Below are 25,190 nucleotides of genomic sequence, written 5' to 3'. Positions count from 1 at the left end.
CCAGAGATTATATAAATTAATAAACTATCTTTGCTGCATTTCTTTCTTTCTTTTTTTCTATTTTTGTGGAAAAGAATAGCAATAATGTCAACTGAATCCACCACACCAGCAATCAACAGGTTAGTGTTGTTGTATGACAAGCCAAAGTACTATCATACCATAATGCTCCTAAAAGAGCTTAGAGAATTGGAGAATAACTTTATAACTGTAATTGAGATAGAAACTATTGACAAATTCCTTAAAGAGACCACCATAACATCAGTCAAGTTTCAACATTTACACATGTGCATTGAGTACAATGACCAATTCAAAGCTAATTTGCAAAAGTTTATCAATTTCTTGAAAAACAATCAAAAAATGATTGATGATATTGGAGATCTTTCTTATCATATTCATTTTGAACCTGGTAAAAAATGGAAGGAATACACCAAATCCGAAGTAAAAAAGTACACAGATTTTTTGGAGGTGCTTCGTGATGCCGGAGCAAGCAAAGTAGTCCATTGTTCAGTAATCAACAAGTACGATATGGACACCGTATATATCACGGAGAAAGAGGACTTAGTTAAACTTGGAAAAGAGATCCAGCTGGACATTCAGTTTTGGGAAAATCTCGAAATTCTAGATTATGGAGAAAGCAGCATTCGATTTTTGCCCGGGGTGAAATTACCGGATTCTTTGAAGATCTTGAATATTGGAGGTGGCTACGCCTTGGAGACTTTAGCTGGATTCAAGATGCCGCCAAAGCTTGAACAGTTGTCTGCTGGACAAGGAGCAATGCCCTCAATTGATGATATCGTTTTCCCACCCACCTTGAAAAGTTTGGAGATTCCTGAAAACAAAATATATTTCCTAGACTATGTGAAGTTCCCACCTTCTTTAAAGGATCTCGATGCTTCCCAAAACCGAATTGAATCTTTAAGAGATGTTAATTTTCCGAGCGGCCTAGAGACACTCAGCCTCTGCTTTAATCCGATCGAGAGCTTGAGAGGAGTCAAGTTTCCCGAGTCACTACAGCTATTGGACATTTCCAATATTCCCAATGAATCTATGGCTGGTGTCAAATTTCCAGAGCTGCTAGAGGTGTTGAACTTGCAGTCGTCAATGACAACTACAAGAGGTTTAAAACTACCCCAACGTTTGAAGCATTTAATATTAAGTGGGAACGGGATTAATAGCATAAACCCACTAAAATTGCCAAACACTATTGAAATTTTGTATTTAAATCAAAACCACATTAAAACTTTGAACAAGGTTGTTTTCCCTCCCAACTTGCGTGAACTATATTTAGGGGTCAATCTTATCACGACTTTGAAAAATGTATCATTCCCTGCTACTATCGAAGTCCTAGATTTTGAGCAGGATCCATTTTTTTATGATAACGACAAACAAATTACTACATTAAAGGATGTGATTTTACCGCCAAATTTGAAGACATTGAAATTATCATACCACGGAATCAAAACAATTGAATCGTTCGAGTTTCCTGCTACTTTGCGATACCTTAGTCTAGCCTACAATGAACTTCGGTTAATCAGGAATGTCAAGTTTGGGAACCACTTGAAAACATTGGATTTGAGTGGGAATCAGGATTTACAAAGCCTTGATAATGTAATTATCCCCGAATCAGTCACAGAGTTGAGAGTTCCACCTCAGTTGGTTGCTAATTTACCAGCCTATGTCATCGAGAGAGCAAATGAAAATAGACTTATCATCAAGAAAGATGATGCTGATTCTGAGTAGTATACAATGTATAGTTACATACAAGCCAGCCCTTTTTTGTTCTGTTTGATGTTTCTTTTTTTTTTTTTTTTTTTTTTTTTTTTAACTAACCAATGTGTTTAGATATTGAGAATGAAACTCATGTGGTAATTTTGCCTATTCTATTTCTTTTTCCCTATCTACTATACAAAATGCATTATGCATCATCTTCCTCATCTGATGAATCTCTGTCTTCAGCTTCTCTTCTTTCCAACATACGTTCTAATTCTGCATCCTCGTTGGCTGAAAGAGCCTTTGGAGGCATACTGACTTTACAGTTACCACCATTAGCTTCAATTGATTCAGTGATTTTTTCAATAGCTGCTTCCAAAAGTTTGATACCTTCATTTTTATCCAAGGCTTGAACGGTAAGGAAATACAATGGAGCAGCCACTAATTTGGCCTTGACTTGCATTTGTGAAGTTGAAACCTTTTCAGCAGCTTTTAAGGCTTCCTTTATAGCATCTATACCTTCGTAGCTGAAACATGAGACTTCAACATCAGCTCTAATATTGATGGCCTGAGGCGTCAATCTTCTTGAGATGTATAACTTTAACTCTTCCAAGACGTCCTTTGAAGGCACATCGACATTGTCAAAGACAGAAGGATCGGTGATAGATATCTTGAAAGCATCATAGGCATGGCCATACTTTCTGCTTAAAGGCCACCCAATGGTTTCATATAATTTTTCCAAAGGAATGTTGAATTTTTCGGCACAATGTCTCAAGATGGAGTGGACAGCCTTTGACTTGTTGTATCTTTCATCACACTTCACTATATCTTCAGCTGAAACGACTTTTTTAGACAAATCAATGTATCCTTTTTCCTTGTCAACTCTCAATACTACGGCCACCTCATTCTTACCGACACGGATCAATTTTTGGATAGAACGAATACGTCTTCTCGACAATTCCGATAATAACACCATCCCTTCGATGTTGTCATATTCTAACAACTTCACATATGCACCCATCTCAGCAATTTCCTGGACGTTGACCATAACAACTTCATCCACTTCTGGATACTTGTTTTCATAAAATCTGCAATTTGTTGTACTCATCCTTGATGTATCTATGGGACTTTGTATGTATAAGGTTCTGATTGAAGATTGATTTCAAAGAATTCATTAAAAGAAAAAAAAAATTTTTTTGTGACTGAAAAATTCAAGAAGAAAAGAATGCACTACACACGACCTCATATTTGGCATACACTTTTATTTTCTTCTTTTAACATAACATTCTATACCGCAAGTAAATCAATGAATTTGAATATACATGTCAAGTTTCTATTTACATAGAAGAGATTCTAAACTAATTAGGTATATACCTTGCTATGATGTTGTGAAAGAAAGACACGAAACTGGAGTTATTGGCTCTTCGACAAAAATGAGATCTTTGGATGTACATTTAAGTTAAGCATTATATCAACTTTTGCTACTCACCAAAACGACCTGAGTAATCAGATGACAGTTGAATGAAGCCCTACGTGTTTTGCAACCAAATCAATTCTGAATGGATTGAAATGTGCACCCACAAACTACATGGAAATTGTATAGTCATTCTTGCTGTTATTTGTATGTTTTCCAGGAGACTTTCTCTCTCTCTCTTTTAAGTGCAAGTTGATGCATTCATGACTGACCAGTTTTCTTTTGAATTTTCGACTCCATTTCATTGAGATGTTGTTTCGAAGGAATCAATTTCTTTCTTCTTTCTCAGCTTTTAGATACATTGAATTTTTCAAGACATCCTTGTTTATCCTAAGAATGAACCTAACCTAGCTGAATACAATTTATATTCAAATAATAGTTCAAAGTAAGAAAAACTGTTGTATAAGCAGACAGGCAAAATTTGGCGATCGTTGGGTCAATGGTGAAGTGGCGATCATGCTCCATTAGGGATTTTGCTAATGTTCTTGTAACTGTGTAAAATCTGAATTTGGTGTGGTCCCGGGTTCGATTCCCGGTTGACCCCGCGTATCAAGCTTATTTTTTTTGCAATTAAGTTACGTGTTCCAGTCTTTTCTTTTTCTGAATTGCTAACTACTCTTCATCAGATTTCAGACGTTGTGTTTGGACCCATTTATTGTGAAGTATAAACAGTAGGATCCATTAGAATCATGTTATTTATAAGTCAAATTCCACACGACAACTATGACAGACTTACACATTTTCTTCGGATATGATTTATTGCTCTCCTTATTACACAACTTAGTATGATAGAGAACGGAAGCCGTTCACAAATTATGAGCAACAAGCATACAACCAGTAAAAACTGAGTTGTTCTATACTAAATAGATCGAAGATATTTTGGTTGTTCCAAATTTAGAAACATGTCCTTGGCCCCCCTGTATACTCAACTTGTAAGGGGAACAATATTAATAATAATTGTAATTCAGATTGGTTGTTTTTAGTTGCCTAATTATTATTATTATTTTTTTTTTTTTTTTTACCATAGAAACTTCCAAATTTATCTGGTTCGTAGCAATAAACACTTTTCTCTCTCCCCACTTTCTTGTTTCCAGCAGTTTCACGTTTGCTATCTTCACCACAGATAAACACATAGAGATCACCTTTTACCAAAGAGGGGGACTTTTGAGATAACATCATCATTCCACTGCATCTAATTCTGCACTGATTGCTCCGCCAATGGGTTTTTAAGCTGCATGCTATAAATATGGCAGCGAACCCTTCATTCATTTTAGTAGATACTCGTCGTCCACATAATCAATCATTCATACAATTTTGCATACACGCAACATCAGAAAAGAAGAGTTGGATTGCATTAATGTGTTTAGCTAATTTGTTACTTTTATTCAGTTTCCATTTGCTATATGCTAGGCTCTGCAATGGATTTCCCTATGTAGTACCAAGCACGGCCAGATCTACAAATCCAATACATTATACAAATCTTGAGCAACTAGTCAATAGTCCAGAGAATAAACAGATTTTCAACCAGCTCAAGTTTTCCGACCAAGCATTTTACGATCCTCATAACAATGTTGTTGGAACGATCGAGTTCCCACTTTTCAATCAATACCAAAGACAACCCTACGTTACAAACGGGTACATTGGAAGTAGAATCCCAAACTTAGGGCAAGGGTTCACTTACGACCAGCTCACCAACTCGCTGACGGCAAATGATGATGATTTATTAAATGGTTGGCCACTTTTCAATAAGAGATACTCAGGTGCATTTGTTGCTGGGTTTTACGATTTACAAAAGAACACAACAGGAACCAATTTTGCTGAATTGTTAGAAAATGGGTACGAAAGTGTGATAGCTGCTGTGCCGCAGTGGACTGCCTTGTCATTAAATGTTGAGCTATTGGGTAAGAAGTATACGCTTGACCCCTCGTTAGAGCATGAGGTAATTGGGAACATTAGCAATTATGTCCAAAACATGTCATTATCGGACGGAATTGTTACTACTCAATTTACTTGGTTAAATTCAATTGATGTGAAGTACGAAGTTCTCGCCCATCGTGAGAATATAAACTTGGGGTTAGTCAATATGCAAATCTATAATTCAGGAAATGAAAGTGTACAGGTCGTTGTCTCCGATGTACTTGACTTTAGCTCGTCGCAAAGATGTCAATTGAATAAAGTAGCACACGACAAGAATGGGATTTATGTCACATTCAATCCTCAAGGATTGAGTTACATTGATGGTGCAATATACTCTACATTATCAGTTGATGGTGACATCACCAGAGAACAAATTAATGAAACAGTCTCACAGAAAGCCAAACTTACCATGGAACCCCACTCATGTGTCCAAGCTGCTAAATTTATTGGGATTGCAACTACTGATTTCGATCCGGACTCTTTTAAAAATGCAGATGATGTATTAAAGTTTGCAAGAGAGGTTTCTCAGAATAAAAACCATGGTGATGCCTCTCAATTAATCAGTTCGCATAGGCTGGCGTGGTCGAAAATAATACAAGATACTCCTTTAATTACATTTCCAAGTGACCCATTGTTAAACTTGGGAGCAAGGGCGTCCATTTTTCATTTGTTAGCAAATACAAGGCCAAACGCCGAAGGGGTTACAGGAGCTCTTGGTGTGAGTGGTTTGAGTTCCGATAGCTATGGTGGAATGGTGTTTTGGGATACTGATCTATGGATGCTTAATGGAATATTACCATTTGCACCAGATCACATCAAAAGTTTTATTAACTATCGAGTGCATCTACATCAGCAAGCTATTGACAATGTACCTAGCGGCTATCAAGGCGCGGTATACCCTTGGACAAGTGGTAGATTTGGTAATTGCACAGGAACTGGTCCATGTTTGGATTATGAGTACCATATTAATATGGCAGTTGCAATGGCTAGTTGGCAATTGTATGTTAGTGGAGCCGCTGATGATACATTTTTGGAATCTGTGGCTTACCCAATCATAAATGATGCAGCAAGTTTTTTAGCTGAGTATGTGGTCCACTACAATGATACGCTTGGCAAGTATACCACGAAAAACCTCACCGACCCCGATGAGTTTGCTAATCATGTAGACAATGGTGCATACACAAACACAGGCATAGTTTTAGTAATGAGGTGGGCACAGATGGTTGGTAGAATTTTGGGGAAGGAAGTTCCTAGAGTTTTTCATGACATTGAAACTGCCATGTTTCTCCCAACAGCAGAAAACTCGCAAAATATAACTTTAGAATACTCGGGAATGAATTCTTCAGTTGGTATCAAACAAGCAGATGTTATTATGATGACGTATCCCTTGGAAAACGAATTAATTGACAAAGATCAGGCATACATAAACATGGAGTTCTATTCCATGAAGCAAGTTGGTTATGGCCCAGCAATGACATTCCCAATATTTTCGATCGTAGCAGCAAACTTGGCATTCACTGGATGTGCTTCTCAGTCATACTTACATAAAGCAATTCAACCTTTCCTCAGAGGCCCATTTGCACAATTTGCTGAACAAAACAATGATAATTATTTAACTAACGGTGGAACACACCCGGCTTTTCCATTTTTAACAGCACATGGAGGGTTTTTGCAGGCAATATTACAAGGTATAACTGGGATGAGATTTGATTATACATTTGAAGATAATAGATTACAACGTATATTGACACTAGATCCAATTGCATTACCTTGTTTAGGTGGAGGTGTGAGATTTGATGGTATCAAGTTTGACAACCACACTTTGTCAATGGCAATTAACGAAACACATTTTGCCATCAGAAATAATGGGAAAGCAACACCCAATGCCCAGAACCATGTGACAATATTATTAGCAGAGAGAAACCCAATGCACGGAAAGTACACCATTAATGACAAAGATGAGCTATCATTCCCTTTGTTTGAGACAAGCGAGAGCTTCCCCGATAGCGTATCTGAATGCAGCAAAGCAGGATTTTTCAATATTACTGAAGGTGCATATGGGGACGTATCAATACTGATTAACGATGGAGACAATACAACGAGTTGGCAAACTAAATATAACGATACAACGGGTAAGGTTCTTGTTGATTTGAAATCTCTTAAAAATATATCCAGTGGAACTTTTATTTGGGGAGACAAGCCACCTAAAAGATTGAAGATTTCTAAATACTCAGGTGATGGTTTTGCAACTGTAACTGACTTTTTTGCACAAGTGGATTTTGGCAACAAATTGTTTAATGAGTATAAATATACTAACCCAGAGGGAAAATTGCATAACCAAAGTGATGTGTTTGAAGAGGTATATTCAGGAGATGTGAAAATTTCTGCTCCTTTTGACCCCGAGGAGTATTTCCAAGTATGGGTTCCTACAAGACACAACATAACTGAATTAACTTTGAATCTACAAACCCGCTTCTTGCTAATTGAAGTAGATGAAATTCACAATACAGAGCCCATTGATGGAGATTATGGCGGAGCAAAGCTAGCTGAAGTCGTTTTTTATTAAAAGTAAATAATATTTAGAGTAGATTATAAATATAGTCAATGATGTTCGTTCAATTAATGCTAATTTGCACACCAACAGTTTAGTTGTGTAGAATCAGAACAAAGTCCAACAGGAAAAGGTAAAAACTTTTATATCACTATTCAGATAAAGTTTCAAATTTATCTTCTATATTCTTAAGGAGAAAGAATAATACTATATATTAACGAAGTGCTTATATGACAAACACTGACCATTAAACAAGCGGACAATCAAGTTCCATGATTTTGTTTCTATCTTTATTTATTACTATAATTCTTGTTTTTATTTTTTTGTCATTCAGTTTTAAACTCTTACTATTAGTACATTGCTTCTGCCATAGTAATGAGACGCTTGAGTCCTGTATGCCAATTTCCAATTTCGTCACTGTGCTCAGTAGCAATTTGAAGGTTAACTGTTGTAGCATTTGCAAAATCTTTGGATTCCAAACTAGTAGCAACCTTTAAAAGTAACTCAACAACCCCGTTTGAGATTTCTTCATTGTTCAAATGATCAAATAAGATATCGAGTCTTTGTTCCATATCAGTACCATGTTTAGCATACTTCTCTGGTATATTTGGCTTTATAGCCTCAAGTACGTTGGTCAAAGATGTGTAAATTGGCAACGAGTTTTCTGGAATATGGGTTCTATCGCCCTTTGGATGTTTTGACTTAACTGGCAAGTCTGGTTCTCTTGCTGGCGGTTGCTCAATTTTGGCAGCCGCTGGAGAAGAAACAGTACGACCAACTGGAGGAGGAGGTGGAACTCCATTGAAAGCAGGTTGTACAGGCATTGACATGCTTGACCCAAAAGGTTGTGGTGGTGGGGCAGCAGAGCCTAACTTAGGTGGCGGTGGAGGTGGAGCAATACCAGCGTGAGAGACTGATGTGCTTGGAGGAACTGCATATGGATTCTTTGGTGGTGCATATGAAGGAGTTGAAGGTCCATTATTTGCCAAATGGTGAGCCGGAGGCGTAGCATACGAGATCTTTGGTGGTAGTTGCTCTGTGACATTTGGAGCATAAGGATTCTTAGCTAAACGAGGAGATGAATTCAAAGTTGGAGATGCAAATCCTGATGATGGAGGTTGCGGAGCATCCGAACTAACGGCAGGTGCATACTTATTTGAAACAGGTGTGGGTTTAGGTGACGCTGGAACGGTTGGAACAGTTGTTCTCGAGGTAGTACGGCTCATACTTTTAGGTGGAGGTGGGACAACATTTGTTGCTGAGAATGTTTTCTTAGGGTAACCAACAGATGAAGCTGATCCAACACTTCCCGGTTGACTTGGAACTGATGATACTTGTCCAGGAGACGCGAAAGCAGGAGCAGGAGCAGGAGTAGGAGTAGATACTGGCGTGTTAGCGGCTGCAGCTGCTCTACGAGGAGCAGCTGCCTTGGCCTTAAACGTGTCTGGCAAATCATTCCAACCTTCAGTCTGTTGCTTGTAATTTGCTTTTGGTGGAGGTGGAGGTACATTACTGGTAGTACCAGCTAAATTGGATGGTGTAGCAACCGGAGATGCTGGTTTATAAATATTGTTGCTTGGAGCATAAGGATTAGCACGAGCATATGGATTTGTCTTTGGTTGAGAATAACCATAACGGTTAGGTTGCTGTTGCTGTTGTTGTTGTTGTTGTTGCTGCTGCTGCTGCTGCTGCTGATGTTGTTGTTGCACCAACGGTGGCTGAGGAGCTTGAACAGGAGGAGCATAAGCTGGGGTTGGACCGGCATTAATCGATACCCTGGCTTGGCCTTTTGAAGAAGCAGGTTTGGCAATTTTTGCATGAGCAGATGTCTTCCCAACAGAAGAAGGTTCAACACCTTTGGAAGTTGCCTTTAATATTCTTTCCTTTTCAGTTCCGGAAAGCTCACTTGGTAACAATTGCAAAAACTTATTAGCCAAGTCAAAGTCCCCGCTGCCTGCAACCAAGTTAACAAATTCTAAAATTGCTTTGGCAAGTGGTTCAACCATTGGTCCAGAAAATTCACCAGTTGATTTTGTGATATATCTATAGGTTGCTACTTTCTCGACAAAGTTGGTCAAGGCTTGAAGACGAGCATCTGAGGGTGATGTTATTTCTTCCGATTTCAAATTCAATAATTCGGATTCATAATCAGGCAATTCTTGCAACCAAAGATTAGAAATTTTATCCAAAGCCCCACCTGCCAAATAGCAAACAACAGCATCATTTCTTTTACCATCCTTAGCTTTCAAGATACGATCACCTAACTCTGACATTTTGCTGTTATACTCAGACGAGTCGGTCGCAAATGAACTAATACCAACAGCAACTTCTTTCCAATTCTCAACGTTAGCGTGAGCAACAAGGTCGGTAACGTTCTTAGTAGACGCGTTATAAATAACACGAGAAAGATTATTCTCCTTGTTCTTCTTAAAGTAAGCATTCTTCACTTGTTGCTTAACATCATCTGAGCCATCCAAAGCCAAAACTAAAGCCTCAGCAAGTTTCTTTTGCTCCAAACATAATGAAACAGCTTTCTCAGTCTTGTTGCGCAAAATCAAATTGATCAACTTTTTACTATCTTCATTTTCATTATTTGTGAAAATCTTGAAATTTCCTTCAGGAACAAAAGCTTCTTCTTTTTTGGTTGATTCTCCATTACCCAAATGTTCAAAAAAATCATCTTCCTCATTTTCTTCTCCATTTTCCTTTTTGGTTTCTGTTGAAGCCTTTTCGCTTTCATCGTCACTTGCATCTTGGAACAACGAGTCTTTACCTGTTTCAGATAGACGCTTCAAAACTTCCCAGTCTGATTTGTTGTTGTCATTAACGGTCTCCCCTTCTAATTTATCTTGAATGAGGGACGAGTAGTTGTCATTTTTCAAATCTTTAAGTAACTGTTCCGTTTTTTCTTGCCCCTTGGCAACAAATTTGTCAACCTTGACAACGGATTTGCCATTGGAATCAGTGTTGATTATCACCAATTTTGAGCCAAACCCAAATGAAACATTGCTTGGATTTTTGAGCCAATTGGGTGCTTGTCTGACGTCAAATACAGGTTGTTGAGTCTCAGTAGTTGATAGTTCACTCCAAAACTCATTGTCATCCGTTGAGGAAACTTTAGTTGACACAGAAGGCGAGGTGTCTTGAATGGTTTGAACCACCACCTTACCATCAAATGATACAGTGGCAAAAATATCAGGTGCTGATGGTGCAAATTTGGTTTCAAATGCCCAATTGGCAGTAGTTGGATACTCTCCTAACTTGATACCCTCAATTGGGTTCCACAAGAAAGTTGAATTATCCTTACCGCTTGAAAGCAACAAAGTTGGATCTTGCTTACACCAATCCAAGGACAAAACCCCCTTTTTATGCCCTTCTAAGATTTTTTCTGGGGCATTAGAATTTCTCAAATCCCATGTCAATATAAGGGGACATGAATCGTTATCACTTGCAGTTATCAACTTTGTGGACTGGGAAGGATGCCAGGCAACGTACGAAAAATTAGCTCTACCTCCAGCACCAGTGTACGATAAATGTAAAACCTCTCTTTTCGTCTTCAAATCCCAAATAGAAGTGTAACCCCCATTTCCAGTACTAGCAAGAATATGACTAACTGAGTTGTTCCAAGAAACAGACGTGATTTCATCCATTGGTGTCATTGCTTGTCCAGGAGCAAATGGCTCACTGAAGGTTTTGGTATCCCAAATGAAAATTTGACCATTTGATCCACCAGTCACTAACACATGGTTTTGAATTGGATTAAATTGCAAAGATTTGACAGCACCAGTGTGCTTATTGGATTTATGAACAGAAGCCTTAGCAAGATCCTTTGATTTGATTAAAACATCGGCATCCCAAAATTCAACTGTTCCGTTTTCGAAAGCACCAGCTAATAACCCTTGGGGTCTGCCTTCAAACGGTTTTGACCAGGCTAAGGCATAGAATCTATTATCAACTGTGGCGGAGAATATTGGTTCCGTTTTATTTGTTGGTGAAAATATATCCCATAACTCTAAAGTGGCAGAAGAACTAAAGTTGATGTCCACTGCACCTGCTACTGTACCTGCTGCTAATAAGGGTAAATTTTTCAGACTCCAAGCAAATGTTGAAGTACGTGCTATTTCACTAATCTTCACCATTTTCTATGAATGTTTCTCTTTCTTTTTTTTTTTATTATTTCAAGACAATAATACTTCAGAACAAAAGAATGGAGCAAAAAAAAAATAGTGATGTTTGGTGTAAAAGTGCAATTGGTAGATAATAAAAGGGAAGAATTGAATTAAATAACTAGAAATCAAGCAGTATGATAAACTACTTCAAGCAATTAGTGAGAATTGAAGAAAAAATTTGTTGGTAGTTTTGAGAATTGATTTTGACCAACACATCAAGAAAAAAAAAAAAAGTGAATGTTAGTCGTGTTCAAAAACTCAACAGCAAAAAACAGAGAATCTAATTGTAGTTTGTTGTTGTTTATGAAAAATTATGCGAAATTTGGAAAATAATTGCCATGGACACAACCCTTGTCACAAAACAAAAGAACGACTAAAGACAGACAGACAGACAGACAACTAACCGACCAGCAACAGCAAACGCGAAACTACAGAGTTCAGAGCTCCAAGTATTTTGAAAGACGTGCACCAGAGCCACAAAGATGTGAGATCATTAGTAGGAATTGCATGCTGATATTACTATTATAAATACAGTTTTTCTTTTCCTCCATTTTTAGCAATCTTTCAAGTGAGTTTGGTATGTGTTTGTTATCTGGCAAACTACAATAATTAATACACTTCAACTTAGATCTGGCATACTGAATTTCAATTCCCCTTGATTTCACAGTTTCTTTTTCTTCTTTTTCTTTTTCTTTTTTTTTTTTTTTTTTTTTTTTTAATTGTTATCTTTCAGAGCTTCGTGTCTCACAATACATGTATATTTCATTGACTCATAATCTTTATACAATGCTGGCCTTATCTTCTGGGATGTTGAAAAATAGTCAACAACAAAGACGTGCCGCCAGACATATACTCAATCACATAGCTAAGCCATCGTTAAGAGCTTTTTTGTATGCATACCTTTATTTGGTTTTGCCAAAAGCCATAGGTCAAATCTTGAGTGCCATTAGAAAAAACAAATATGATAAGATCATTCCTAGGGTGAAGAAAACCATGATAAATGCATTGCATCCTCGAAAATTCCCAATGTTTGCTGCTAGTTTAGTGGCTGGAATAAATCTCTTAGAGCCCGTGTTCCTAAAATTGTTGAAGAGAAATAACAGGTTGGCAAAGAGTCCTACTTCCAGAGTATTTGTTTCCACGTTACTTGCTGCCTTGATTTCAGCCATAGTGACTTTTCCAACCTACCAAACTCATGTTCTTGGTTATGGGAGATATAATTCTTTGGACTTGACATTGTTAGTAGCGACAAGAGCATTAGATACCGCCCTTTCTTCTTCCTTGTCCAGAATCACACCAGCCAGCTTATCGGGTTACGGAGACGCGCTTTTATTCATCGCAAGCTGCACCTGTATTATGTTTTGTTGGTTCTTTTATCCAGAGAAGCTACCACCTAGCTATCACAAATGGATTACATCTGCTGCTAACATGGATATCGAATTCTGGGAGATTTTGAGGTTGGTGCAACAGAAGAAACTAGTATACGGAGAACATGGCCCTTATGAGGATTTCTTAGGTCCCTATTTTGAAAGACACGGCAGAGATCCAAAGCGTGGCAACACCGTTTTGACTCAACCGATAGAATGTGAAGCTGTCCATGCATTTACCACAAAAAGTTGCGAGCTTCATGCCTTATGGAGGTTCTGGAGAGGATTCAAATTTGCACTCGGTGTTTATGCACCCTTGAACTTGTTGATGTTGATTTTCCCACTGAAAGTCAAAATGTCGGCTCGTTTATTGCGTGCAATCAAGTCCTCTATCCGGTCAGCAAGTTTCTTGGGAGCATTTATTGGTTTCTACTGGTATGCAGTGTGCCTAGCAAGAACCAGATTATTTCCAAAATTGTTCCCTAAAATCCCAAGAGTCAGATTTGATGACACTATTTGCGCCGCCAGTGGTGCCTTCATGTGTGGCTTTTCTTCTTTTATTGAAACTCCACAGAGACGTAAGGAATTGGCTTTGTTTGTTGCTCCTAGAGGACTTGGCACATTGGTTCCGCTGGAGCCAACAAAGAAAAATCTAGCTATTGAAAGTATTGTATTTTCAATTGGGTTAGCTGTTTTGGTGGCCTATTCGAAAAATCGAGCTTCAAGTGTAAGAGGTATTTTTGGGAAAGGATTAAAACAAGTTTTTGTTATCTAATACTAGCATAGGGGAGAAGAGAGCTATAGCACATTTACAAATCAATTTAATTAATTAATTGTAAATAGCGGCAAATCTTTGAAATCTAAAAGCGGTAAGCGTGTAGCATATAATATGTGCTTCTTGTGCAGCCAACTTTGTTGACACAATTTATTTTTTTCACTCCTTTACCTACCTACCTCTCGCATCTATTATTTTATTTTTTTTTACTGCGTTTTTTTTTTTTTTTTTTCTTCCTTCTTTTCCCATGTTTTGTTTAACTAGTACGACTCTAAAGTACAAAATAGATAGAGAACCATTAACACAATAAGTGATAGAATATTTGGTGTGACAAGTGATATGATATGCTGGATAACGATTCAGAGGAAGATATAGAAAGCTTTGAAGTCGATTTTACAGTTCCTGTGAATGCCCCCACACTGAATTTGACTGACCGACATGACTTTATTGCGGGACTACTCCAATTGCCACCAGGAGACAACAACCTTGCACAACTAATATTTAAAACAATAGCTTCCTTGTGTGATCCATTCACACAACCTGAGGAATCTGCAGATTTTGTACTAAGTGTTGACTGCATAGCAGATTTGGCCATAGCTGTTCTGTTCAAATCTTACATGGAAGAACAAAGCACCGATGACATTCCAATTGAGTCAATTAAATTTGATATCTCAACAATATTATTCACAATTTTAAGCAAAATACATGTCCTACTAAATGCCGATGATGAGTTAGAATTAAGATACATTGAGAACGATGAAAACCACTATATGAAAAACTTGCACCTTTGGACGCCAAGCGAAATTATTGCCAGCAACGATTATAATCTCAGATTACTTTATTCGATTGCCTGCGTTGTGATTTCAGCCATGTACAAATTATTTATTCCTAAATCAGGTGATTACAACTTGACTACCAATCCTTACTTGCACTATTTTCTCAAACTATGGAAATGCCACACTAATATTATACTACTTGGATTAGCAATAGACAGAAGAATTGAATTTCTCAATCACGAAAACGGGGAAAATAAAGAAACACCGTATATAATCCAACAAACCCTAAAAGGTTCAAGCTCCATACGGTGCGTGCTAGCCTGGATCCTAAACAAGAATCCTTCGTCAACGCCAGTATTTGATGATGACTTGTCCATACATTCAGAACAGTCATTGGATATAAAAAATGAGACAGTTTTCAATTTCATACAACCTTTAGCCCGAAATGACAGCAATGGAGGAGCAATACTGCTAGATATGAGGTTGGTTACAATCGCATTGTTGATACTATATTCAGGAACATCGTTTACGGCTGGGGCCCATCAAAGTAACGAGAAGCCTTCAATAAATCAAGAACACGCAAGTAGAAGACTAAACCAATCCACAAAAATATCAGAGGTGGGTGATATTTTAATCGATTTGGAATACGCTGACAGATTTGACGAAGATATCAAGTACATGTTTGAATGTGAATTCTATGACGAAGCAGAAGACGACGAAGACAATGATATTGACGACAAGGAATCATCAACCGAAGGTGAGTCTAAGAAAGGAAAGAAAGATAACGGTGTCTCTGTAATACCATCAGAGATTGCAGAAAGCCTTATAGTACCTGAGCTTGAGTTTGATGATTTTGGAAGAGATTGGCGAGATATTCCTCGAGGGGGGAATAATGAATTCAACGATCTGTTTGTAACGAAACTCAAAGAATTTGAAGCTTTACCAAACAAAACTGATTCGGATAACTTTTTTGCTTCATGGGATGAATTGTACCACACATTTGAATTTTTGAGTACAAATTCTATTGAGGGCAATTCTCAGGCCGAATGTAAAATTGGACAAGTGGTAATTAACACAATAGCAAAGTCCATTTTAGACAACACAGAAAACCGAGAGTCATCAATAACACCAGCTAAGATTTATCAGTATTGGGCGTCTCTGGCTAGCATGGAAGCAATCAAGATAACACAAGATGACAATAACAAGATGATTGTACCGATATTCAACGTTACAAATTTTGAGTTGTTCTTTCATAATAACTCACAGCTTGCCAGAGCAGCGATGGACGAAATGCTTATGTGTAAAGGCCACAGAAGGTTGCTCATTTGGTTTTTAACTCATAATATAAATATATCGATTTCATTGGTAGACTACATTTATGAATTGCTAGGGGGACTTCGCGGCACTAAAGATATAACTTTTCCTTATAAATTTACCAGAAAGGGTGGGAAAGTGTACTTAAGTGAAATCGAACAGCTGATGCTTTTGCACGAGTTCTTAACCAACAGTAGCGTTTATTTGTCAGCCACTGATGGGATCGATATAGACGATGGTTATCAAGTGTTCTTAGCGGAATCAATTGCGAAAAAGCTTTTGTCTGTACTATGTCTCATGATCAATCACTTCATCCAGTTGGGCATAATAGATTTGTCAGGAAGCAAGACCGATGACCTTCATGATTATACAAATGAGTTGCAAGTGTTGCTCATCAATTGGATTGGGAAAGTTCCAGAGGCGAGGAAACTATTTTTTAAAATAAAGAATGCCAATGCTGAAGATAAAAAAACAACTGATAATTTTGATACGACAGTATCAAGAGAAGATGAGATAAAATTGATTGAAAATTATGAAAAGGAATCAACTGAAGCAATCAGTACAGATGTGGATAAAAATTTGAGAAACAGGAGGATTATCGAGTCGTTTGCAAAAAGAATTGAACGTCATCTAGAAGCCTTGTTAAGCCAAAGTGGAGAAGCATCCAACTTAGAAGAAATAAATGATGATTTTAGATACTTCCTTGCCAACTTCAACACGTTGTGTAAGATCGACTATCTTGCAGAACTTCTTTTTGAAAGATTTGAACCCGTCATCTCATCGGGATCAATATCGAAGTTGGGTGCAAATACAGAACCTAACGAATGTTTTGATGCTGAATTTAATACTGAATTCTTAAATGGAGAAGGGAGATTTGAAGTGAAAGAAACAAAGCCACAGAATGGTTCTAAAAAGAAATCAAAAAAGAAGAAAAAATCCAAAAAGAAGTAAACCCCTTTTATTTAATAGTTTTGTATATGTAAAAGTAAGTAATATAGCATAACTCTGTTATGACTCAACTCAACTAAATTTTTTTTTTTTTTTTTGACTTCTATAATGTTGTGGATAAGGAATTCATTGTAGTGCCCGCGCCAATACTGATGAACCTTTACATTGCCCAGTTTTTTTCTCTGTGAAATTGTTAGATAATTGTAGTTTGCTCCCCGACCATGTTCGCCAACAAATTGAGTTCCCAATCCTTTAGATCAGTAATCATGTCAGCTAAGAGATTCAATTCTACAATTACCCCTGTATGTACAGTAATGAAGGGTCTTGGACTATATTTTTGCATAGATCACAAGCCAATTCATACTAACATTAAAAAATAGGTTAGAACCTCACAGGCACCACCACCTGCTGCCTCTTATTCACAAGCAATTAAGGTCAACGGTATGTAATTATTTGTTCAAGGAAGTGTTCAATTGGTTTGCAAGTCTTGTGCAGCTGATCAAGATTACTAACAATTTCACTGTGTTTAGGTTTTATTTATGTTTCAGGTCAAATTCCTTACACCCCAGACAACAAGCCATTACCAGCCTCAGCTACTATCGCTGATCATGCTGAGCAAGCCATTCAGAATGTTTCTAACATTTTAGAAGCCTCCAATTCCTCTTTGAACCACATTGTCAAGGCTAACATTTTCTTGACAGACATGGGAGCACAGTTTGGCGAATTCAACAAAGTTTATGCTAAATACTTTAATGAGCACAAACCAGCTAGATCATGTGTTGCCGTCAAGGAATTGCCATTAGGAGTTCCTTTGGAAATAGAAGTTGTTGCTATTGAAAAGGATGACACCAAATTATAAATAGTTACGGCTATTTAAACAAACAAAGTAGAATGCTTAAATATACAGACTTTAACTTCCATTATATTGACATGATACTTTTGGGTACTGTAAAAAGCCTATTCATTTTCTTTTAGGTGGTTGCAATTTCAATAAACATAGTGCTGGCGAATGTTCCTACCTTCTCTTTTTTTCGTCATACTTAGGGCTATAGCCCTAATACGCTTTTTTAGAATTTATATGCACACCACTTTTTTCTGATTATATGGCATCGGTACAGGTTTTTTTTTTTCTCTCTCTTTCCATAGTGCGTACCAAAATTCTAACGAAAGAATCTCACATATTGAAAATTTGAATTTTTTGACTTTCTGCTTTCTTGATAGGATATACAACAACACATATCAACAATGGCTCAACGTGTCACCTACAGAAGAAGAAATCCATGTATGTTTTGAATCATATTGTTTAATAGAGGGCAGATTTGTATTTCTTGTTGTTTAAAAAGAGGATAATATAATGTTTGAAGGAAGTAATTGAAACTGTAAGCTGCACGTCATGAAAGCATAGAAAAGTGAATTTATCAGGAACAATGAACATAAAAGCAGGCAGAAAGAATATTGAAGTAACTACCAATGTACTAGTGTCACATCGTAGGAAACTGTTTCAATACAACAAGTACAACAAAATGGGGGGGGGGGGAGAGAATATTAATTCATTAAACAAACCAGATATAATCCGATGTTAAAATCATTTTAGTATGGGAAAAATTTATTAGGATAGAGAAAACAGTATTATTATCTTTATAGCAACAGTGATGAACATTTTTGAGATAGCCCAACGACTCTAGCATAAAATGGCATTATACTAACAAAATTTTTTTCTAGACAACACCAGATCCAACAAAATCAAGGTTGTTAAAACCCCAGGTGGTAAATTAGTTGCTCAACACGTCAAGAAGAGTGCTTCTAGAGTTAAATGTGGTGACTGTGGTTCTGCTTTAGCTGGTATCTCCACCTTGAGACCAAGACAATACGCTCAAGTTTCCAAAACCCACAAGACCGTCCAAAGAGCTTACGGTGGTTCTAGATGTGCTAACTGTGTCAAGGAAAGAATCGTTAGAGCTTTCTTAATTGAAGAACAAAAAATTGTCAAGAGAGTTTTGAAAGAACAACAAGACAAAGAAAAGAAAGCTGCCAAGAAAACTGGTAAAAAATAAACGTATATAAAGAGCATGTTTTAAGTGTATAATAATAATAATTATATCAGGTTAAAAAAGATTAACAATTGTAGAAATGTATGGCACGGTTTTTCTATTATAGGTACTCATTTTGTATCATTACCTTTTATGATTGATTGGTGTTGCAAAAAAGAAAAGAAAAAACTGACAGAAAGGAAAAGTTATAATTTTAATTATAATCAACCAGCCAACTATCAATGTCTCAACTTGTTTCAAACTATGAAAATTCAATAAGCAGTTTTATTAGTATGTTATAAAAGAAACCACGCTTATTAGTCTGCAATCACTAACATAGTCTGCAGAGAGTGCCAAAGAAATCCACGAAATTCTCGTGTTACCATCTGCACTTGAAAATGATCAAGCACTTAAATTGAATACAATTCTTGACGTTGTTTTACCACTAGTTGCCACAATTTATCGAAACATGGAGAGTTCATTGGAAGTTATCGAAATACCACACAGCTTGCAGGAGTCCTTAGAGTTTAGTGCCACAGAATTATGGAATTTCACTAGTTCATTTGCATCTCATTTAGATGCTATTTACAAGGTGAAATTATATTCCATTTTATTGCTAATTGTGTATGAGACTTTGAATCCGAATGTAGATAGATGTCTTATTAATGTTTCCTGTCTACTAAATTTGTATTCCAGTTCCATTACCAATGGTATCAAGGATGTTTCCGATAAATGCAACATATACTTGGAGCCAACGATAGGAAGAATAATGAAAATTGACAAGGACATGCCATTGAATGATCAAAAACAACAGCTACTAAATGAGTGTTGCCACAAGCTGGCGATTCTCAATTTGAACTATGCAGCTATAAATAACAATTTTGTTCTTGCCAGAAACTACGAAAGCAAATTGAACTCCTACAAGAATTTGCCAGACCGCTTCTTTCTTGCAGAATGCAGCAGAGTACTTTACAATCACTGTTTGCAGTTGTATGAAAACAGTGATTTTGAAAATGCAAAATTTTTGATATTGGTCGCCATTAAGCATTTAGAAAGCAACACAATGGATTCACAGTTCTTCCAAGAAAAATATTTTAATTGTTACGTTTTACTAATAAAAACTTATAAATCGATTGGTACTCCAGACACCCAAAGCAGCATCAAAGAAGCATTCAGCTATATGCAACATCAGTTTCCAAATAAATTTGAAATGTATTGTTTATATTTTGAAATATGCGATGATGCGAAAGAGGTTGAAACAGAGGAGGTATTAATGCGTTTGGTTACTTCTGTTGATACCGCTGCAGTTTTTGAAAAAACAGTCGATTTGCTAAAGCTAAATGTAAACAAATGCTTTCGAGGGGTCAACAAATGCATAGATTACTTACTTGCACATCTTAATGCTAACCCATCTTTCAGTGAGACTTTAATAATTACGAAATTTGTTGTCAATGTATTGTTGAACACCAACAAAGATTCAGAAGAAACCCTCAAAGAGTTGCAGGTGTTTTTGCGATTTGCAGAAAAATCACTACAAAAGCAATTGTCAGGAACTACCAAGTCGAGCATTGTTGCAATTATATGGTCACAAGGAATAAAGCTCTATAAACAGGCCGAGTACACCCAAAGTCTAGAATGGTTTAAGATAGCCCTATCACGGCTCTTCTATACCGATTACAAGGAGAACCAAGACAGAGGAAAAATTTTGAGGGCCATTCAAAACAATTACTTTCTGCTTGGAGAATACAATCAAGTTATTTCTACAGTATCGCAAATGGACCCAGGAGATAAGAATTCACCGCTTACACAGTTTAATTTGTTTAGAACCAACTTAATGTTAGGAGAAGAAAAAATGGCATTAGAGTGTATTGAAAAAATACTTGGCAATGATGATTCACTTACTGTCTTAACTATTGCTGTGTGTATTCTTGAAAGTAAAGGAAAACTACCCCTAGAGGCTATCAGATCAATTTTCTTAAAGCTAGTTGAACATATCTGTGAAATGGAAATGACAAAAGACAGTATATCCACACTTGAATCTCACAATATTGTTTTACCAACTTGTTGTCGATGTGCTGTTGTAATGTATCTGACTGAACTTGAAAACGGTGGGAGTTTGAGTGAAAGTACTTTACATTCTTTGAAAGAATTGCTTGAAAATAGTTGGACAATTGCTAACAAAATAGCGCCTACACGAATCAGAATATTTTCAATTGATGACTTGGAGTGGCTTGCTAGCAAGTCATATAATATAGCTATTTCTTGTCAAAATGGAGAGTTTAATTCTTTTGCGGGCCTGTTCCACAAAGTTTGTATTGGATTTATTGATTTGATTTCACCTGATATTGAAGCAGAAAGAGGAGAGCAGTTATTACTATGGAAAGTAAGAGCAACAATTTTCGGTATTCTAAACACATGTTTGGACTACTCTTTGGGATCGAGCGAGTGGGATATAATCCGAGAAAAATGCCTTGAGTTGAAAGATATTGTTTATAAGCAAGATATGACCAATTCTGATTGGAAAGAATGTTTGCAACAAATAATTATCATTCATTTCCAAGCGGAGTTGTCACTGGGGTTTAACCAAAGTTTGCACGATATTGTTAATGAATGCAAGAGCTTTAGACCAACTGTTTGCAATGACATATATGATATTTTTATCAAGTTAGTTACGGATTCTGTAAGACCAATTTCTAACCAAAAAAGAAAACAATTGATTAGTCTGATAATTAGTCAAGCAATAAAAGATATAGAGCCATTTCAAATTAAAAACATAATTACTTGGATGAGATTGCTCATGGAAGTATCTGGACACGACTTTAGTTCAGAGGAAGAAGTTCTAACGTTACAACTGTATCAATTAATAAAGGCCAATAGAAACGACATAACCATTCCAACTTTTGAGATTGAATGGCTTGCAACAAAATCATGGAATCATGGAATCTACTTGTTAATGTATGTACTTTGCGTTTATTAAAAGAAACAGGAAAAATATACTAACATTATTTTGCTTTTGGTTTTTGCAATCATCAATTTAGAGATCATGAGGATCAGAAAACTGGTATCAAGTGGTGTAGCTTTGGTGTGTTGTTTTCAAAATTTGTACATGAAAGGCTTTTGCAACAAGTAAGTTCCATCCACCTTTGATAGCAGGACTCTACAGTGAGAGTATTCAAAAATTGACGGTACTAACTATAAGCCTAGTTTTATCGATTATGGAATGATTTGGTACAGGATTTGCAAATTTCTAGTAAATTGCTTGAATCAGAAATAAGTAAATATGAATAGTTCAATTGCGATAATTTTTTTTTTTTCAGAATAAAAATGAGTAATTCTGTTTCGGTTATCGCGTTCCATTTGCAACTATGTTATAACCCCTTCTAAAATGGATTTGCCTTATTGTTTTTTTGACATCTCTCATGATCTGGGCTAATTATTTTGATGGCATTAGAATCTATCAATCTTGATCATCTTGAAATCCAGATTTTCATTTGTCAAGGATTTGATAAAGGAGAAGTTGTTTATTTATAATATATTCTCCTGGTTTATACAGGTGGATAGATTAACAGGTTTGCATTGATATCTTATCAACACATCCTTTTTTTTTTTTTTTTTTTCAATTTTGATGCTAAAAATAAGCCTCTGACACCCGAATCCTGAAAAAGAAGAAAAATCACTCATATATCTATATATAAATGCTTTGATATCGTCGTGATTTGTATATATATAACTTGTTTTCCCTGTTACCTTTTTTATCAAATAGAAATTTTTTTGATTGTTATATTTAACTAATAATTATCTACAAGTTTAACATACAGGTATACAGATTCGCAATGGAAAGTACTAGATTGTCCAATTATTTAGAAGCAGCCTACATCCCACCACAAAAGCCTACCACCAAGCAAGAAGTTCCTTCATATCATCCAAGTTTAATTGTTCAAGACAAACAAACTGATGTGACGAAAATAAAACCATGTGGTTGTGCTGATAGTTATTGTGTAAAAAATGCACCAAGTTGGATCCCTAGACCTAAATAGAGTAGATTTATACATGATTTTTTTTGATTACATTTGTTGTTATGGTTTTTGGTCTTGTGTTTATATATATATAGATATAGATATGCTTATACGGTTTTGGTTATTTAATTATTGTGATATAGTGATAAGGTGATTTTATTAATATACTTTATAAAGAGAGATATTATCTGATATTATTTGACGGAGGAAAGCAGTTGTGTGATAATGTCAAAGTGTAATTGATTAGCAATGCTATCAGGGACTCTCTAATCGAGTTTCAAATTTTGAATGATGTGATGAATACGTATATGTTTCAGATGAAGGGCCTGAGCGGGAGTTGTATCGAGAAAATTCTGTAGGTGAAAAATAAGGATTAAAATATTTTTGATTTTGACCCATTATAAATTTCTCATCTTGAGTACTCTGGGGCGAATTAGTATAGCTGTGGATCCTTGAATCACCATAGTGTTTTCCATTATTGACAGCACCACCATTTTTGTTTGCACAGACAGCAATTTGAGTTGTTACTTTTTTACCGAACACCAAGCCTGGATGAAAAATTACATATGTGATACAGGTGAGGAGCACCATCAATGCATCTAATGCAAAAATGTATTCTTCATGAGTTATCAAATATCCTCTCCAGCCCTCACTTAGTTCAATCACTCTGTAAATGCACCTTATATAAATAAACCCAACTGAAACAATTATAACCAATGGCATATAGTTGAATAGATTCCTTTGTCTTATATGTTTATAACCCACATCATAGAATGGTTCCAAATCTTGACGTAATGACCTCCCCTTTTTGGTATTGAAAAGCAACAGACAATATGTCCTGAAAGAATATTTGATGTTGATATTGGCTGTGAAAAATGATCGATAAACAAAATCAAATAGAAAATATAGAAATAAAGTCATTGATACAACTTGAAATCCAATCCCACCAACCATAATATATGTACCTAATTCGGTATCTTTAAACAGTCGTAATGAAATGGCAGCAGCAGCACCCCCACTTGCTTGAACAACTAAACTCATAACATCACAGAATATAAATATAATAGACACCATAATTGGTTTCAATATAGCATATTGTTCTCCATGAATAATGATCATTTGTGATAATAAATAATAAATTCCCGCCATAATAAATGCTGGGGCAATTGTCAAACTAACAATCTGACACAAGAATAAATTAGGATCCGACCAAGAATAATGGGCTAGAGTTCTTGCAACATAACCAATAACTTCCAAGATTGATCCACAAACTAAACAAATAGTAAAATATTTTGTCTTTGTTGAAAATCCAATCCCCAAAAGGCAAATTAATGTTACCGCAAACATGGCAGCAAAAAATGCATTAAATGGTACTGAAAGATTAATGGCATATAAATTAGCCTTCCATTCTAATTGTTTTAAACTTAATGTGGCATTCACCATTGCTGAAGTGACTTCAGGGAAGTTTTGTGTTGCAGTGGCCGTTGCCAAATATTGCTGACCACTGATTATAGTGTAACTAGCAGCAACCCCTCTGGCTGCTCGAGAAAGAAAATACAAGGAGATTGTATTTGTTTCTGTTTGTATAGCGTTCTGTAACTCAAGCAATGTCAACGCTAGACCAGCAGTATTTGTAGGGTTTATGGTGCTAATACTTGTTGAAGTTGGTATGGAAGTAGGAGTCCATGATGGTAGATATTGATTTAAAAGAGTGACTCCGTCCATAATTAATGTGCAAGTCAGTTGTTATTGTTGTTGTTTCTGTACACATATATTGTGGAGAGAGTGTGTCAACTATCGTATCCTATCCTACCACACGCAAAATTAAAGATAAAGAAAATTGATTTCAACCTAGGTTTGGTATAATAAATTTCCCAAAAAAAGTACCAAAGAAAGAGATTGAAAGTAAATGGGAGGAAACTAGATTGTTAAATAGTGTGACTTTCACCACTATCAAAAATAGTAAAGCTGGGAAATTCTGGGGCACAAGACCCACCATTCCAAAAGCAATTATACTTACAAAGACCCCCCAAATAATAACAATAGAAAGACTACAAAATGGCAAAGTATGCATATATTACATACATACATAGGTATGCAATATGAACAAAAGTTTATTAATATATAATACTAATAAAATTGA

At 36.3% G+C, this 25,190-nt stretch overlaps 10 protein-coding genes across 10 annotated transcripts; 7 read left to right on the top strand and 3 right to left on the bottom strand. All coding sequences in view use genetic code 12, as the record gives it.

Annotated features, from left to right (window-relative positions):
• Positions 1 to 84: 84 nt before the first annotated feature.
• CD36_06520 (uncharacterized protein) lies at positions 85 to 1,740 on the top strand (the record flags this gene model as incomplete). Its single annotated transcript, XM_002417266.1, has 1 exon — positions 85 to 1,740. The coding sequence occupies one exon, from the start codon at positions 85 to 87 to the stop codon at positions 1,738 to 1,740; it is 1,656 nt and encodes a 551-aa protein (XP_002417311.1).
• A 175-nt stretch (positions 1,741 to 1,915) lies between these two features.
• On the bottom strand, positions 1,916 to 2,818 carry CD36_06510 (eIF-2-alpha, putative; the record flags this gene model as incomplete). The annotated part of the gene is made up of 1 exon (XM_002417265.1): positions 1,916 to 2,818. The coding sequence occupies one exon, from the start codon at positions 2,816 to 2,818 to the stop codon at positions 1,916 to 1,918; it is 903 nt and encodes a 300-aa protein (XP_002417310.1).
• A 1,612-nt stretch (positions 2,819 to 4,430) lies between these two features.
• CD36_06490 ((vacuolar) acid trehalase precursor, putative) lies at positions 4,431 to 7,667 on the top strand (the record flags this gene model as incomplete). Its single annotated transcript, XM_002417264.1, has 1 exon — positions 4,431 to 7,667. One exon carries the CDS (start codon positions 4,431 to 4,433, stop codon positions 7,665 to 7,667), a length of 3,237 nt encoding a protein of 1,078 aa, XP_002417309.1.
• Positions 7,668 to 8,002: 335 nt separating this feature from the next.
• Positions 8,003 to 11,791, bottom strand: CD36_06480 (protein transport protein, putative; the record flags this gene model as incomplete). Its single annotated transcript, XM_002417263.1, has 1 exon — positions 8,003 to 11,791. The coding sequence occupies one exon, from the start codon at positions 11,789 to 11,791 to the stop codon at positions 8,003 to 8,005; it is 3,789 nt and encodes a 1,262-aa protein (XP_002417308.1).
• An 816-nt stretch (positions 11,792 to 12,607) lies between these two features.
• On the top strand, positions 12,608 to 13,963 carry CD36_06470 (conserved hypothetical protein; the record flags this gene model as incomplete). Its single annotated transcript, XM_002417262.1, has 1 exon — positions 12,608 to 13,963. One exon carries the CDS (start codon positions 12,608 to 12,610, stop codon positions 13,961 to 13,963), a length of 1,356 nt encoding a protein of 451 aa, XP_002417307.1.
• A 344-nt stretch (positions 13,964 to 14,307) lies between these two features.
• On the top strand, positions 14,308 to 17,004 carry CD36_06460 (conserved hypothetical protein; the record flags this gene model as incomplete). Its single annotated transcript, XM_002417261.1, has 1 exon — positions 14,308 to 17,004. One exon carries the CDS (start codon positions 14,308 to 14,310, stop codon positions 17,002 to 17,004), a length of 2,697 nt encoding a protein of 898 aa, XP_002417306.1.
• Positions 17,005 to 17,222: 218 nt separating this feature from the next.
• Positions 17,223 to 17,860, top strand: CD36_06450 (isoleucine biosynthesis sensor/protein, putative; the record flags this gene model as incomplete). Its single annotated transcript, XM_002417260.1, has 3 exons — positions 17,223 to 17,303; positions 17,382 to 17,442; positions 17,532 to 17,860. 3 exons carry the CDS (start codon positions 17,223 to 17,225, stop codon positions 17,858 to 17,860), a joined length of 471 nt encoding a protein of 156 aa, XP_002417305.1.
• Positions 17,861 to 18,246: 386 nt separating this feature from the next.
• CD36_06440 (60S ribosomal protein L34) lies at positions 18,247 to 19,055 on the top strand (the record flags this gene model as incomplete). The annotated part of the gene is made up of 2 exons (XM_002417259.1): positions 18,247 to 18,283; positions 18,724 to 19,055. 2 exons carry the CDS (start codon positions 18,247 to 18,249, stop codon positions 19,053 to 19,055), a joined length of 369 nt encoding a protein of 122 aa, XP_002417304.1.
• A 218-nt stretch (positions 19,056 to 19,273) lies between these two features.
• CD36_06430 (sporulation-specific SPO22, putative) lies at positions 19,274 to 22,319 on the top strand (the record flags this gene model as incomplete). The annotated part of the gene is made up of 4 exons (XM_002417258.1): positions 19,274 to 19,322; positions 19,379 to 21,986; positions 22,070 to 22,157; positions 22,236 to 22,319. 4 exons carry the CDS (start codon positions 19,274 to 19,276, stop codon positions 22,317 to 22,319), a joined length of 2,829 nt encoding a protein of 942 aa, XP_002417303.1.
• A 983-nt stretch (positions 22,320 to 23,302) lies between these two features.
• On the bottom strand, positions 23,303 to 24,772 carry CD36_06420 (integral membrane transporter or modulator of transport of phospholipids toward the extracytoplasmic side of the membrane, puaative; the record flags this gene model as incomplete). Its single annotated transcript, XM_002417257.1, has 1 exon — positions 23,303 to 24,772. The coding sequence occupies one exon, from the start codon at positions 24,770 to 24,772 to the stop codon at positions 23,303 to 23,305; it is 1,470 nt and encodes a 489-aa protein (XP_002417302.1).
• Between the last annotated feature and the right edge of the window lie 418 nt (positions 24,773 to 25,190).

Source organism: Candida dubliniensis, chromosome 1 (assembly GCF_000026945.1).
Source record: "Candida dubliniensis CD36 chromosome 1, complete sequence".
NCBI classification, from domain to species: Eukaryota; Fungi; Ascomycota; class Pichiomycetes; order Serinales; family Debaryomycetaceae; genus Candida; species Candida dubliniensis.
This window is presented reverse-complemented; position numbering and strand designations above follow the sequence as displayed.